This window comes from Orycteropus afer, unplaced genomic scaffold, assembly GCF_000298275.1.
Source record: "Orycteropus afer afer isolate SDZICR_OR568_19922 unplaced genomic scaffold, OryAfe1.0 scaffold00093, whole genome shotgun sequence".
In the NCBI taxonomy this organism is placed as follows: Eukaryota; Metazoa; Chordata; class Mammalia; order Tubulidentata; family Orycteropodidae; genus Orycteropus; species Orycteropus afer.
In genome coordinates this window covers 5,973,415-5,989,010 of record NW_006921680.1, presented here as the reverse complement: position 1 = coordinate 5,989,010, position 15,596 = coordinate 5,973,415, and the positions used below count along the sequence as shown (strand labels likewise).

General features: G+C 35.6%; 1 protein-coding gene across 1 annotated transcript in view; it reads left to right on the top strand.

Annotated features, from left to right (window-relative positions):
* SLF1 (SMC5-SMC6 complex localization factor 1) overlaps positions 1 to 15,596 on the top strand; it is an 88,999-nt gene that overhangs the window by 26,531 nt on the left and 46,872 nt on the right. Inside the window, exons 9-13 of the mRNA XM_007942553.2 lie at positions 5,217 to 5,270; positions 6,431 to 6,589; positions 7,671 to 7,834; positions 11,620 to 11,751; positions 12,346 to 12,511. Coding sequence (XP_007940744.1) covers positions 5,217 to 5,270; positions 6,431 to 6,589; positions 7,671 to 7,834; positions 11,620 to 11,751; positions 12,346 to 12,511 — 675 coding nt within the window. The remainder of the gene's footprint in view (positions 1 to 5,216; positions 5,271 to 6,430; positions 6,590 to 7,670; positions 7,835 to 11,619; positions 11,752 to 12,345; positions 12,512 to 15,596) is intronic.

Sequence of the window (15,596 nt, the reverse complement as noted above, 5' to 3'; positions counted from 1 at the left end):
TGTCACTGAGTTTGGGTTTGGTGTGATTTTTTATGATACAGACATCTAAGACTCTTAGTTACATAATAAAAATATTAAATCAATTTAGGCAGTAACTTCCTTTGTAAACTAAGGTCACATGCTGAAACACGTTTTAAAGAAGTAAGATAACTGAAGACTGCTGCCAATAATAGCGATAAGCCTTCAGTATAGAGCATAATCCTTAGGAAATTCTTGTTGTCACATAAGAGATAAATGTAGCCTGAAGTTAATAGTCTGATTTTTTTTTTGGAGGAGGGGAGATTACTTTCTTGCTGGAAATATATATCAGCAATTGTTTCTAGGAACTTTTGTTTTGTGCTAATCTGACAGGTTAAAAAAAAATGGAGGGTTAGCATTTCCCTTTATTCATGTCCAGAATTTCCCTGGTGGCTAGTCTTGCTTATTTTTCTAGAAACAGTTTAACTAGTTCCAAAAGGAATCATGATGATAGTTTTGTCATTGTTATTAAGTATTGTCGAGTCATTTCTGACTTGGCAAACCTGTGTGTAATAGAACAAAACAGCAACCATTCCTCTTTCATCCTCACAGTAGTTGCTATGTTTGAGCCCATTGTTGTAGCCATTATATCAGTCCATCTCATTGAGGATCTTCCTCTTTTTCACTGACCCTCTATGTTACCAAGCATGATGTCCTTTTCCAGGGATTGGCCCTTCCTGATAATGTGTCTGGAGGATGTGAGGTGCAGTCTCATTATCCTCACTTGTAAGGAACTTCTGGCTATACTTCCTCCAAGACAGAATTGTTCATTCTTCTGGCAGTCCCCATGATATGTTCCATGATATATTCAGTATTCTTCACCAATACCAAAATTCATATATATCAGTTCTTCTTCAGTCTCTTTTATTCATTGTCCAGCTTTCATATCACATGCATATGAGGTGATAGAAAATAATATGGCTTGAGTCAGGTGCACCTTAGCTCTCAAAATGATAGCTTTGCTTTTTAACACTTTAAAGAAGTCTCTTGCAGCAGATTTGCTTAATCCAATATGTCTTTTATTTTCTTCACTATTGTTTCCATGGGCATTTTATCAGTAATTAGCTCTTTATTAGAGCTTAGTATTTGTCTTTTGTAAGACATTTCCATAATTTGCTTATCACTTTACCAGTTGAAGGATATTTAAGTTATTTATAATCTTTTCACCACTCATCTAACAATTTGTTGTACCATGGTGGTTTGCATGTTGTTGTGAGGTTGGAGGCTATGCCACTGGTATTTCAAATACCAGCAGGGTCACCCATGGTGGACAGGTTTCAGTGGAGCTTCTAGACTAAGACAGACTTGGAAGAAGGAAGGAGCCATCCACTTTTCAAATATTAGCCAGTGAAAACCATATGAATAGCAGTGAAACACTGTCTGGTGTATCACTTGAAAATTTTATGAATAGCCCTGAAACATTGTCCAATATAGTGCCGAAGATGAGTTCCTCAGGTCAGAAGGCACTCAAAATACAACTGGAGAAAAGCTGCCTCCTTGTAGTAGACCCGACCTTAATGATGTGGATGGAGTAAAGCTTTCAGGACCTCCATTTGTTGAGGTGGTACAACTCAAAATGAGAAGAAACTGCTGCACACATCAATTAATAATCAGAACATGGAATGTGCAAAGTATGAATCTAGGAAAATTGGAAGTTGTCAGAAATGAAATGGAACACATGAAGATCGATATCCTAGGCATTAGTGAGCTAAAATGGACTAGTTTGGGCCATTTTGAATTAGATAACCTTATTATCTACTATGCTGGGAATGACAAGTTGAAGAGGAATGGCGTGGCATTCATCATCACAAAAAATGTCTCAAGATCTATCCTGAAGTACAGTGCTGTCAGTGATAGGATAATATCTGTGCGCCTACAAGGAAGATGAGTTAATACGACTGTTAATGAAATTTACACAGCAATGACCAATGCCAAAGATGAGGAAATTGAAGATTTTTACCAACTTCTGCAGTATGAAATGGACCAAGCATGCAATCAAGATGTGTTGATTATCACTGATGATTGGAATTCAAAAGTTGGAAACAAAGAAGAATCACCAGTAGTTGGAAAATATGGCCTTGGTAATAGAAATGACACTGCAGATTGCATGATAGATTTTGCAAGACCAACGACTTATTCATTGCAGATACCGTTTTTCAACAACATGATCGGCAGCTATACACATGGACTTTGCCAGATGGAATACACAGGAATTAGATCGACTACATCTGTGGAAAGAGATGATGGAGAACTTCAATATCTTCAGCCAAAACAAGGCCAGGAGCTGACTGTGGAACAGGCCATCAACTATTCACATGCAAGTTAAAGTTGAAGCTGAAGATAATTAAAAGAAGTACACAAGAGCCAGACTACAACCTTGATTATATCCCTCCTGAATTTAGAGACCATCTAAAGAATAGATTTGATACATTGGCACCATTGACTGAAAACCAGAGGAATTGTGTGATGATGTCAGGAACATCATCCATGAAGAAAGCAAAAGGTCATTAAAAAGACAGGCAAGGAAGAAAAGACCAAAATGGATGTCATAAGAGACTCTGAAACTTGCCCTTGAACAGAAAGTAGCTAAAGCAAATGAAACAAATGACAAGATAAAAGGCTGAACACAGAGGATTTAAAAGAGAAACTCCAGAAGACAAAGTCAGTTATTATAATGAAATATGCAAAGATCTGGAGTTAGAAAACCAAAAGGGAAGAACACATTTGGCATTTCTCAAGCTGAAAGAACTGAAGAAAAACTTTAAGCCTTGAGTTGCAATATTGGAAGATTATATGGGCAAAATGTTGATGATGCAGGAAAGATCAAAAGAAGATGGAAGGAATGCACAAAATCACTCTACCAAAAAGAATTGGTCAGTGTTTATCCATTTCAGGAGGTGGCATATGATCAAGAACCAATGGTACTGAAGGAAGAAGTTGAAGCTGCACTGAAGAAATTGGTGAAGAGCAAGGCTCCAGGAATTGACAGAATACCTTTTGAGGTATTTGTACCTATATTTATACTCATTCCAAAGAAAGGGATCCCACAGATGGAAATTATCAAACAGTATCATTAGTATCACAGCCGAGTAAAATACTGCTGAAGATAATTCAAATATAGTTGCAACAGTATACTGATAGGAAACTTCCAGAAATGCAAGCTGGATTCAGAAGAGGACTTGGAATGAAAGATATCGTAGCTGATGTCAGATGGATCTTGGCTGAAAGCAGAGAGTATCAGAAAGATGTTTGTGTTTTATTGACTATGAAAAAAGCATTCAATTGTGAGGATCATAACAAATTATGGATAACATTAAGAAGAATGGGAATTCCTTAGCACTTAATTGTGTTCATGAGGAACCTATACATAAACCAGGAGGCTGTCGTTTGAACAGAACAAGGGGATACTCCATAGTTTAAAATCAGGAAGGGAGTGTGTCAGGGTTGTATCCTTTTATCATACTTATTCAGTCTGTATGCTGAGCAAATAATCCGAGAGGCTGGACTATATGAAGAACACAGCATCAGGATTGGAGGAAGACTCGTTAATTAATAACCTGCAATATGCAGATGATACAAATTTTCTTGCTGAAAGTGAGAGTGACTTGAAGCACTTACTAATGATGATTAAAGACTAGTCTGCAATATGGATTACCTCTCAACATAAAACTAGAATTCTCACAACTGGACAAATAAGCAGCATCATGATAAATGGAGAAAAGATTGAAGTTGTCAAAGATTTCATATTGGTTCCACAATCAACACTAGTAGAAGCAGTAGTTAAGACATCAGGCAATGTATTGCACTGGACAAATCTGCTGCAAAAGACCTGTTTAATGTGCTAAAGAGCAAAGATATCTCTTTGAAGCCTAATGTGCACCCAACCCCAGCCATGGTATTTTCAGTCACCTCATAGGCGTGTGACAGCTGGACAATGAATAAGGAAGACCAAAGAAGAGTTGATGCTCTTGGTTGTGGTGTTGGAGAATAATGCTAAGAGTAACATGGTCTTCTAAAAGGACTAACAAATCTGCCCTGGAAGAAGTACAGCTAGAATGCTCCTTGGAAGCAAGAATGACCAGACTTCATCTGACCTACTTTGGTCATGCTGTCAGAGGGGACCATTCCCTGAAGAAGGATATCATACTTGGTAAAGTGGAGAGTCAATAAAAAAAGGGAAGGCCCTCAACAAGATGGATTGACACAGTGCTGCTACAATGGGCTCAGGTGTAACAAGGATTGTGAGACTGGCACAGGCCCAGACAGTGTTTCATTCCATTGTACAAACGGTTACTATGAGTTAGAGCTGACTTGATGGCACCTAACAACAACATAATCTTTTACCATTATGAATAAAGGCCCTATAAACAATTACTTACAGAATTTTGTGTGAACATATGTTTTCGTCTTTGGGTAAATATGCAGGAATGAGAATGCTGGGTTGTATGATTAGTCTGTCTGACTTCATAAGAAACTACCAAACTGTTTCCCAAAATGGCTATATATTTGTATTCCCATCAACAATGTATGGGAGTTCAAATTGCTCCACACACCTTTTGTAGCACTCAATATTGTCAACTGATAAAAAAAAGTTTGGGAAATAGAGGTGGTGATGGTTGCACAGCATTGTGAATGTAATCAGTTCTATTTTTAAGTATGCTTAAAACACTAGTAGAAGCAGTAGTTTAAGTATTTTAAGTATGCTTAAAAATGGTAAAAATGGCAAATTTTATGTTTTATATATATATATATATATATATATATATATGTATATATTTACCCAATACAGTGAAATAAATAATAGTGGAAGATAGTGACATTTTCAGATGTGATTATATAGTAAAGATATGTCATTTTTTCATTCTGTGAACCCTTATATGAAATATGGTCTGTATTTGTATTTCAGATTATTAAAAAACTAAGGACACTGGGTATATTCAGGCATTCAAAGTGAATTTGATTTGACCTTTTAAGTTATTTTAATTTAGAAGGGAAAAATAGAGAAACTTCTTACTTGTGAGAGTTTTGTTACCCTAAAATGAGTACTGGTCTGAGTAAACATGACTCAGGTTAGTTATAGCTATTAATGTGCTCTTGAATCTGATTTGTAAGTTTGGCCTAAGTTTTATGCATTGTAAGCTGAATTGTATTTTTGATGTAAAAATGTTTAATTATTTTATATGCTTGCTCTTTCATAGGCTGTCAGATACAACTGCGTTAAAATAGATAAACAACCAGTATACAATATAGAGGTAAGGGACTTGGAGTGGAGTAGTAATAGGAGAAAAATTTTTGTTTCATTATTTTTGGTTTTTTATGTAAAGACATAGGTTGTTTATACAACAAAGTTGCCTTGTATAAATTTGAAATGTGGTTTCTCTAATCAATGATGAGAAAGGAAAATACTCTTCTTTCAGAGCTCAAAACAGATATTTTTTTTTTCCCATGTGGTGATAAAAACTGACCACAGGTGTTAAAAACTTATCTTGTGATCATGACCAGTGAGATAGGTATCCCATTCTGCTCTCACAGTTTATAACTAGTGTAGTTACTACTTCTAAATTAAACTTGTTAATGTAATGTTTATAAAAGAGTATTATTTCTTTTATTTACTATTCATTCCTTTAAAATTGTTTTAGTCTATGTAGTCTTTCAGAGTACTTTTGACTTGCTAATAGTTCACTCAACTGATGACTTTTATTTTATTGTTAAAATATGACATATGTAAATATGTTTTGTGGAGCTCTTCCAAACCAAACTCATTGCTGTTGAGTCAGAACCGACCCATAGCAACCCCTTCTTGAGTTTCCAAGGCAGTATCACTATGGAAGTAGATTGCCCAACCTTCCTTCCGAAGAGTGGATGGTGGGTTTGAATCTCCAGCCTTCTGGTTATTAGTCAAATACCTTAGGCACTATGCCACCAGAGCTCCCTGTGGAGCTCTTAGAGATAAATAAATCCACATCTCCAATGTGATGACATTATAGCAGTTGTCAGTTTTTGTAAGTATTGTTGGTGCTTGATGATATCCTAATATACTGGGTATATCTTAATAGCCACAATTTATTTACAAGTTTAAACAAAAATAAAATAATAATTTAACACAAAAATAACTGTGTAGGTCAGTATTAACCAAATTTTACTAAATTCCCTATAAAAGTTTTCTTTTGGAAGTACTTTTCAAGACAATGGAGAATAATAAATACAGAACGGCACCTAACAACAACATATTTTTGCAGTTCCTTGTAATTATAAGACACTTACATATACATCATACTTTCTGAACCAACTAATGGCCCTATGAAGTAGTGAGGGCAGGAATTATCTGCAGTTTATAGATGAGGAAATTAAACTTCTTAATACAAGATTTAAATTTCACTCTTCTCTGAATCATAGAATTTTTCCATTTTAGGCTAAAAATGCTGAATTTCCCAGAGGTGTACTGAATTTAATAGAAAGCCTTATTGAAGGACAGTTTTTTAAAGAAGCGATGGAGGAACTCTCCTCTTTGCAAGCACATTATATTCCTCCTGTATGCCTTCTTCATACTCTTCTTGAGAACATTCTACAGGTAAGTGCAGGGTTATTAAGGGAGTATAATTTATTTCAAAGAATGTGCAAATATGAACATTTCCCCATTTTTTAGTATGTTTACAGTGTATTTTCTCTTTTCAGTTTTGTTTTTCATTTTAATAGGCATTGAGGTTCACATTTATTACCACTTTTTTCTGTTTTTAAAATGTTTGTCCTTTTGAAACTAGCTTGGATTATTTCTATCTTCTAGATAGTACTCTGAGGAGTTTTGGTAGTGTAGTGCCTAAGGCACATAACTGCTAACCAGAAGGCTGGCAGTTCAAACCCACCAACCACTCCTTGGAAGGAAGGTTGGGCAATCTACTTCTGTAGTGATACCACCCAAGGAGGGGTCGCTATGAGTTGGGTCTGACTCAATAGCACATAACAACACCAACAACAGATAGTACTCTGAGTGCTTTGACTTAAAATTTTCTCAATATCCAAGATAATTTTCTCTTGAAAAAAAGGTAACTCATTTTTTTCTGTCGGAGTAAAGTATCTAACATTAACATCAGATTACAAGGACCTAGATTGGCATTTGATAAATTACTACTTTACTACATTGGTGACAATCATTTTTATTCGTAGTATACATAGAAAATGAACATACTTCTTAAATTGTGAAAATCAATAGGAAAGCTTTTCAAAGGTATTATTCCCATCATGTTCATCAGTGTGCCAGTTTGAAGAAATAATAGGCTGAAGCGTTGCTGCACTAGTGTTGGTAATAAATAAGCATATTCCCTGAAAAGTTCTTTCTTTTAGTTCCTTTTAGGTGACATTTGTTACTGTTAATCACACTTGCTATAATCATGGAAAGGAAAATGAGTATTTCATAAAAGCTGATCCCAATAGCTAGGATTTCCTAATGTGTAGATATGTATTTAAAGTATGCTTCTCTCTCCATTGCAGTATTTAATTAACTAAACATGATACTTCTATCTGATATCCTTTGTCAAAAACACATAATTGGTAAGAAAGTTAGGGCAATAATATTGTTACAATTTGAGACTGGATAATGTGCTAAAATTACTTTTATCTATAGTGTTATATTTATTTATCTTTTTAAATAATAGGATAACATGGATACATTTTCTGGTCGATACTTTCATATATTGTCAGCTCTTCTTCACCTCCATCCTCCTTGGAAGTCCCCAGACATGTCAAGATATTATTTAGAGTTGTTTCAATGTCCAACATGTATGAAAGGAGCGTGGTCTCTAGTAGAAGTACTTATCAGGTAAGGAATTTAGTTATTGATGAAAGAAGTATATTTCTTTTTTGGAAAATAATATAATTGTGTGGCACAGTGGTTAAGTTCTTGGCTGCTAACCAAAAGGTTGGCAGTTCAAACCAGAGAAAGATGAGGCAATCTACTTCTGTAAGGATTTACAGCCTTGGAAACCCTATGGGGCTGTTCTACTCTGTCGTGTAGTGTCTGCGTGAGTTAGAATTTGTGCAATGAAAATAGGTTTGATTTCTTTGGGAGCATGTCTGTGTGTTGTATTTGCAAAACTTTGATAAAAAGGCTAAGTTGTAAATTGATCGTGTTTGTCAATCTGTTTATTTAACAAATAAATGATGAATAATGGAATACATGTACTAGCCTCAGGTTTGGCTAACATCATTTTTTGCTTTCCTGGGAAAACATATTTCTGTAGCAAATAATAAGTTTTTAAAAACCAATCTTACATAAAATAATTGACATATATTTGGAACTACCTAGTTGTAGTATATAGGGACTCTGGTGGCACTGTGGTTAAGGCGTTGGGCTACTAACCAAAAGATAAGTGATTCAAACTGACCAGCCACTCCACAGGAGGACGATGAGGCAGTCTACTTCCATAGAGCTTTACAGCCTTGGAAACCCAAGTCAAAATCAACTTGATGGCAGTGGGTTTGGGTTTGAGGTATAGTATATATGTATTTTTAACAAAATGCTAAGTATGCATATTGTTTTAAAAAGTAAGGAAGTAATATAGAAGATGGGTATCATCATTAAATTTTTGTTCTCAAAAGCATAAACATTTGTGACTTACATATAATATCTGTTTTAATGTTTCTGTTATATTTTTTCAGCAAGAAATTTGAATATTGAAATAGAACTTAAATGTTTCCTACATATGTCATCTGTTTATGCCTCTGCACTTGCTATCTTCTGCCTAGTATACGTTGTGTTTTTCTCAAGTGCTATCAAGTCAATTTGACTCATAGCGGCCTCATGTACAACAGAACAAAAACATTACCCAACCCTGTGCCATTCTCACAATAGTAGGTGATCTACTTCTGAAAAGAAATTAGCCAGTGAAAACTTTGTGTATAGTATATATGCCCTTCCTTTGTCTGCCAGATATTACCATGTCTGGAAATCCTTCCTATTTCTTCTTTTTTCTCCCAAACAAAAATTAATAATTTTCCCTTCTAGTCTGATAACACTCTATATCTGACAACCCTCCTTTCTCTAGGAAGATCTCTCTTTTTAACTAAGTGCTTGGTTTCAGGAGGTGTCCACAGTGGTGAGAGAGAAAGACTTATGGTTAGGTCTTTGGATCATAAAGATTCACTTGCCATTCTGGTTGAGGTATATTTGAAGGAGCCACCCAGGTATATATAGTATATATTTACTCATTCTTTCAACAAATGTTTACTGATTACTTCCTGGGAGCCAGGCACTATGCTACATTTCAGGGATACAAAGATAAATAAAGTAACAGTTTCTGTACTTTGAAGGTGACTGTACCAACACAACAGTACTAAGCCAGCATGCACAGGATGTGAGGGAAATATGGTTGATGAAGCTGAAATCCCTCTTAATTTTCAAATTTTCACTGCCATTGCCTTTATTTAAAATTGCTCATTGTTTCTTACATAAACTATTGAGGTGGTTGCTGAATTGATCATGATTCTGCTTTTTTCCTTTAATTTACCTTCCACAGCGCCCCATCATGCTCTTTCCAAAGTGGTCTTGCCATTTCTCAGATTAAAATCCTTCATTGACTCACACATCACCTGTAGATGACAGTTCAAATTACTTAGGAAACATGTAATACATGTTATCATTTATCCCTTGTAGATGTCTCCTTTCTCATCCCTATCACTCTCCCATATGTGCCCAGCTATTTTCCATTTTCTCTCTACTCTTATGTTTTCTCAGCCTTTCTCCATCTCTGCTCACTCCTCACCTACCTGGTCAGCCCTAATTATCCTTTAAAACAACTCAGATGCTATGTCCTAACTCTTGCCCTTTCTTTGGACTTAAGTTTGTCATTCACACCAGCCTGACTTTCTTAAGAGTATGTGCTCTGTTTTAAACATCCCCATCCTCAATGCCTAACATAATACCTAGAACATAATAGATACTTAATAAATATTTGAATGAATTAATTCATGATGGAAAGAGATAAAATTTGGGCAGCTTAAAAAGTAGACTTCTTAAGAAACAGAATTACCCAGAATTTGTTTCAAAATAATTGGACTAGTGAGAAGGGGGTGGGTGCCTAAGGGTATAGACAAAGCAAGATTAGATATCAGATGGCTATTGTTGAAGCTGGATGGTGTTAGTCTTTCTATTTTTTTATATATTTGAAATATTTCATAATAAACTTCAAAAAAAAAAAAAAGAAGGAAGGATACTGTATTATCCATCTTTGGTGGTTTTCAAACAGACTAACTGTATGGAAGTAACAGATGTTAGAGAACTATATTTGAATATTAAATGAATTGTTAGATTTAATAGCTTTTAAGAACTCTGTGGTGGCGTAGTGCCTAAGGCATTTGACTGCTAACAAGAAGTCTGGCGGTTCAAACCCACCAGCCGCTCCTTGGAAGGAAGATTGGGCAATCTACTTCCATAGTGATACTGCCTCGGAAACCCAAGGAGGGGTCACTGTGAGTTGGATCCGACTTGATGGCACTGAGTTTGGTTTTTGGTTTAAGAACTCTCATAACCTGAGAATATGCTATCCAGAGAGATGGGAGGGGTAAATAAATTATTGATATTATTGGTAAGAAAGTTCAGAGAAAATTGTAATAAATATTGTTGCTTAGACTATTGTACTAAATCCTAGAGTTCTGGTAATTTTATGTTCTCTTTTTTAAAAAAAATGCTACAGAACTGTGTTAATACAACACAGTAGCCACTAGCTACATGAGGCTACTTAAATTAAAATGAATTAAGATTAAGTAATTAAAAATTCAGGCCCTCAGTTGCCTAAACCTATTATCCAGTGAATTCTAACTCATTACAACTCTATAAGACAGAGTAGAATTACCCCCCATAGGGTTTCCTAGGCCCTGGAGAAGGATATCATGCTTGGTACAGTAGGAGGGTCAGCAATAAAAAAGATGACCCTCAATGAGATGAATTGACACTGTAGCTGCAAAAATGGGCTCAAACATAGCAATGATTGTGAGGATGGCACAGCACTAAGGAATGTTTCATTCTGTTTTTCTCCTGCTGAGTGACTGATGGGTTTGAACCACTGACCTTTCATTTAGCAGCCAGGCGTTTTAACCACTGCACAACCAGAGCTCCTTTTTATTTGCTCTAGCCATATGTGTCCAATAGAACATTCCAGTCATCACAGAAAGTTCAATGGGACAGTACTATAAAAGATTGAAAGAAAATAAGATACTGAATTTTAGAGGCTCTAAAAATAGCCCTAAATGGCTTTCACTTACTAAAATAATGAAATAAGGTAAAAGAGAATAATCTTGGGTAGGGGAAGGGTTATGAAGAACATTGTAAAGTGAGAGCTTATCTTGTCATCTAAGTCAAAAGAATTTAATGAAATTAATAAACACTTTATCAGCAAATTAAAGAGTACAAGGAGAATACTAGACAGTCATTGAAAATAAATAAATTCCATTATCATTATTAATAATTAAGTAATAATAGACATTTGACATGGTTTAATTTTTAAAGGAGGAAAATATATTGTTAATGTAATTAAAACAAATACTTTATCCACAAGTTACTTAATGAATTGTTTGTATGTTATAGATTGTTGGGTTCATGTTTTTCAGGTCTTGCCTTTTCAATGAAAATTTTTGTCACCAAATTTCAGAAAATATTATTGGCTCTAAGGTGCTCCACCTGACGCTGCTTAAATATTTCTTTAATTTAGTTGTAAGTGAAGTACAGCATCTTTGTCAAAAGTAAGTTTAAATCATAAAAATAATACTTTATCTTTCCACTGTTCTTTTGCACCATTCTTCTAATTATTTATAAACAGACTTCTAAAATATCGCCTTGTTTTTTATTTTAAAGTAGATTTCTTATTTTAGAAACAAATTTCTGGGCACCGTCCTTCAGTGGCAGTAAATGTGTACTCGGTTTCTATTTCCTCAATTTGCATTTTTTTTTCATTGAAGTATATATTTGGATAGGCAAAAGTGTTTTCATTTCTCAAGATTTATGTTTTTTAATTCTTTAATAATTGAATGTTAAAAGTTAAAACTCGCTAGGTTTTATTTGCTTCTATAATAACCACGATAAGTTTTGCTTATATTCTAAAACTTGTAAGTAGATTATTGTATGTACAGTGCTGTTGATTGTATTGAACTGAGACCATTTCTTTATACTTTGTGCTTTATTATAATTATATAAGTATACTTTATAGTCTTTATATATTATGACCTTTCTGTATTCAAAAATTGCTATTGCTTTTGTGTTTGTTGACCAAAGATAAGATAATGTAATACAGTAATCAAATTGATATAAAGATTTATTTTTGTTCATATTTTAATTAGGTTGTATGACTGGTCAGATTCTCAGAATCTAAAAATTACAGGAAAGGCAATTCTTCTTGAACTCTTTTGGTCAGGAAGTGAGACCTCTGCACTTTTGACCAAACCAGTAAATATGCTTTTGGAGTGGACTATATATTCTCACAAGGAAAAGTGCAAATCTAATGATGTAAGTGGAATTAATACTTCAAATGCCTATGGGAAATGTGCTTTGAATCACTCATCTTTTCCTTTTCCATTTGTTCTTTGAATTCCTGAAAAATAAAAATGTACCCAAATATATCTATTTTCTATAAACATGTTTAATTTTAAGGTAAAAGGCCTATGGATGTGGTGCCTTTATCCTCTTAGCTTTGCATGTAGCAGGCAGTTATTTGATTATTAGTGAAGGACAGGAAAGTACTAGTTGGTTGCCATTCCGGATTTCTTTTATACTTTTATATTTTTCAGTTCTTAAGGACCTCATGATAAAAGAACTTGAGTCATTCCTTAAAATTTGTTTGTGTACTACTGAAAAGAAATACTACTTGTTTTTAATACTGCCTTTCTGGATGTTAAGCGTTATTTCCTGAAGTGTTTCTTCCTAAGTAGATAAATAAAAATCACACACAGTGATTTTAGTATATTATGTATCTGAAGGGTAATTGACAGAATAAAATGTAGTAAAATATGTAAAGTACGTAAGTACATAGCACACATAGTGGGTTGTTGTTGTTGTTATTTGCCTTCGAGTCAGACCCGACTCATAGCGACCCCTCCTTGGGTTTCCAAGGCATTATCATTACGGAAGTAGATTGCCCAACCTTCCTTCCAAGGGGTGGCTGGTGGGTTTGAACCGCCAGCATTCTGGTTAGCAGTCAAATAGTCACTATTGTGGGTTGTAATGCTATAAGGCATTTGGCTGCTAACCAGAAGGTAAGTAGTTCCGACCCACCAGCCACTCCATGGAAGGAAGATGGGACAGTTTACTTCCGTAAAGATTTACAACCTCAGAAGCCCAATAGAGGGTCTCTGTGAATCGAAATTGACTTGATGGCAGTGAGTTGTGGGTTTTTTTTTATTTTTTTTAATGGTGGATTGTATCACCTAAAAAGATATATTGAAGACCCAACCCTCTGTCCATGTGAATGTGACCATATTTGGAGATAGCATCCTTGCAGATGTAATTAAGTAAATATGAGGTCATACTGAATTAGTATGAACGACTTACTCAGAGGATTGGTGTCCTTATAAATGAAGGAAATTTAGATGTAGACACATAAAGAGAATATCATGTAATGTCTGGACCAAAGATTGGAACGATGCTTCCACAAGCCAAGAAATGCCAAAGTTTTCAGCAACACCAGAAGCTAAGAGAAAGGCACAGGCAGATTCTCCTTCTTCCACCCTCCCCAGAGCCTTCAGAGAATATAACCCTGCCAGTACCTTGATTTCAGACTTCTGGCATCTAGATCTATCAAAGAATTAATGTCTGTTTTAAGTCACTCATTTTATAGTAACTTATTATGTCAGCCTCAGGAAATAGATAGAGATTTTGGTCCCAGGGGTACGGTGCTGCAGTGACAAATACCAAAAAATGTGGAAGTGGCTTAGAATTGGGTAATGAATAGAGGCCAGAAGAGTTGTGAGGCATGTGGTAGAGAAAGCCTATATTGCCTTGAAGAAACTGTTGGTAGATATATAATCACTAAAGATGATTATGGGGAGAGCTCCAAAAGAAGACAGAAACCAAAAAACCAAACTCACTGCCATTGAGTCAATTCCTCATAGCAACCCCCTTTGGGTTTCTGAGGCAGTAAATCTTTACAGAGTAGATTGCCCACTCTTCAAGTGAGAAGAGCTATAAATAAAACTTCTGCTGTCTTAGAGAATACATATATTGTAATGAAGAGTATGTTGCTAGAAGGAGAAATGTGAGGATGATTCTGGTATCAAAGAGAAATGAGGAATATGTTTTTGGAAACTGGAGGAAAGGTGATTCTTGTATAAAGTGGCAGTCAAGTTGGTTGAATTGAATATTCTGTAGGGTGGAAAGTAGAACTTATAAGAGATAAACTTGGATATTTAGCCGAGATTTCCAATCAATATCCTGAAGGTGTATCCTGCTTTATCCTTGCTGCTTACAGTAAAATACAAGAGGAAAAAAAGAAATTGAGGAATGAACTGGTAAGCAAAAAGAAACCAGCACTTGGTAATTTGTAATATTCTCAGCCTATTTAGATAGTAGGCTCTGGAACAGTGCCAAGGTTATGGCTGAGCAACCATTTGCTAAGAAGAGTAGACGTGTGACTCAGGGATTCAGTCACCCATCTCAGCAGAAGCCATGGTAAAGATGGGATTATTCAGGAAGGATCTGGGGAGGACCATCCTGTCTAATGATAAGAATCCCTTTGACACCACAGGATGGAAAAGGTTTTTGAGAATTTTATACCAGCAGAAATGAGGCAAACTAAAAGGCACAGAGATAGGAAAAAATGTAGGAAGATTGACTCCAAGGGTAGAGCCACAGATGTGGAGGCTAGAGAGGGTAAGGCCACCCCTTTAATCCAGAAGGACCAAGGTGCCACGCCAGGAGGCCCAGAACACAACACTGAGCTGAAAGAATTATTCTCAGGCCTTGAAACCTAATGGAATTTGCCCTACTGAGTTTTTTATTTCCTTAGGACATATGACCTTTTCTCCTTTCAGTTTCTCCCTTTTGGAATAGGAATGTTTATCCTATACCTGTCCTACCATTGTATTTTGGAAGTAGATACCATGTTTTTTAGGTTTCACAGGTCCACAAATGGAGAGGAATTTTGTGCTAAGATGGGCCATACCCAAAGTCTCACCCATATATAATTTAGATGATTTAGAAGATGATTTTGCACTTAGATTTGATGTTGGAATGAGTTAAGACTTTGAGTCTTATTGGGATGGGTTTTTGTATATGGGAAGGACATGGCATTTTGGGTGGCAGAGTATAGACCGTTGAGGGTTGAATTGTGTCTCCCAAAAAGATAGGTTGAAGTCCTAATCCCTAGTAACTGTGAATGTGATCTTATTTGGATATAGGGTCTTTACAGATGGTAATCAAGTTAAAATGAGCTGATACTGTAGTAGAGTGGACCTAATCAAATGACTAGTGGTGTTGTAAGATAAGGGAAATTTTGACATGCACAGGAAGAATGGCTCACTCACTCATTCACTGCCATTGAGTCAGATCCAACTCATAGTGACCCCTCCTTGGGTTTCCAAGGCGGTATCAGTTATGG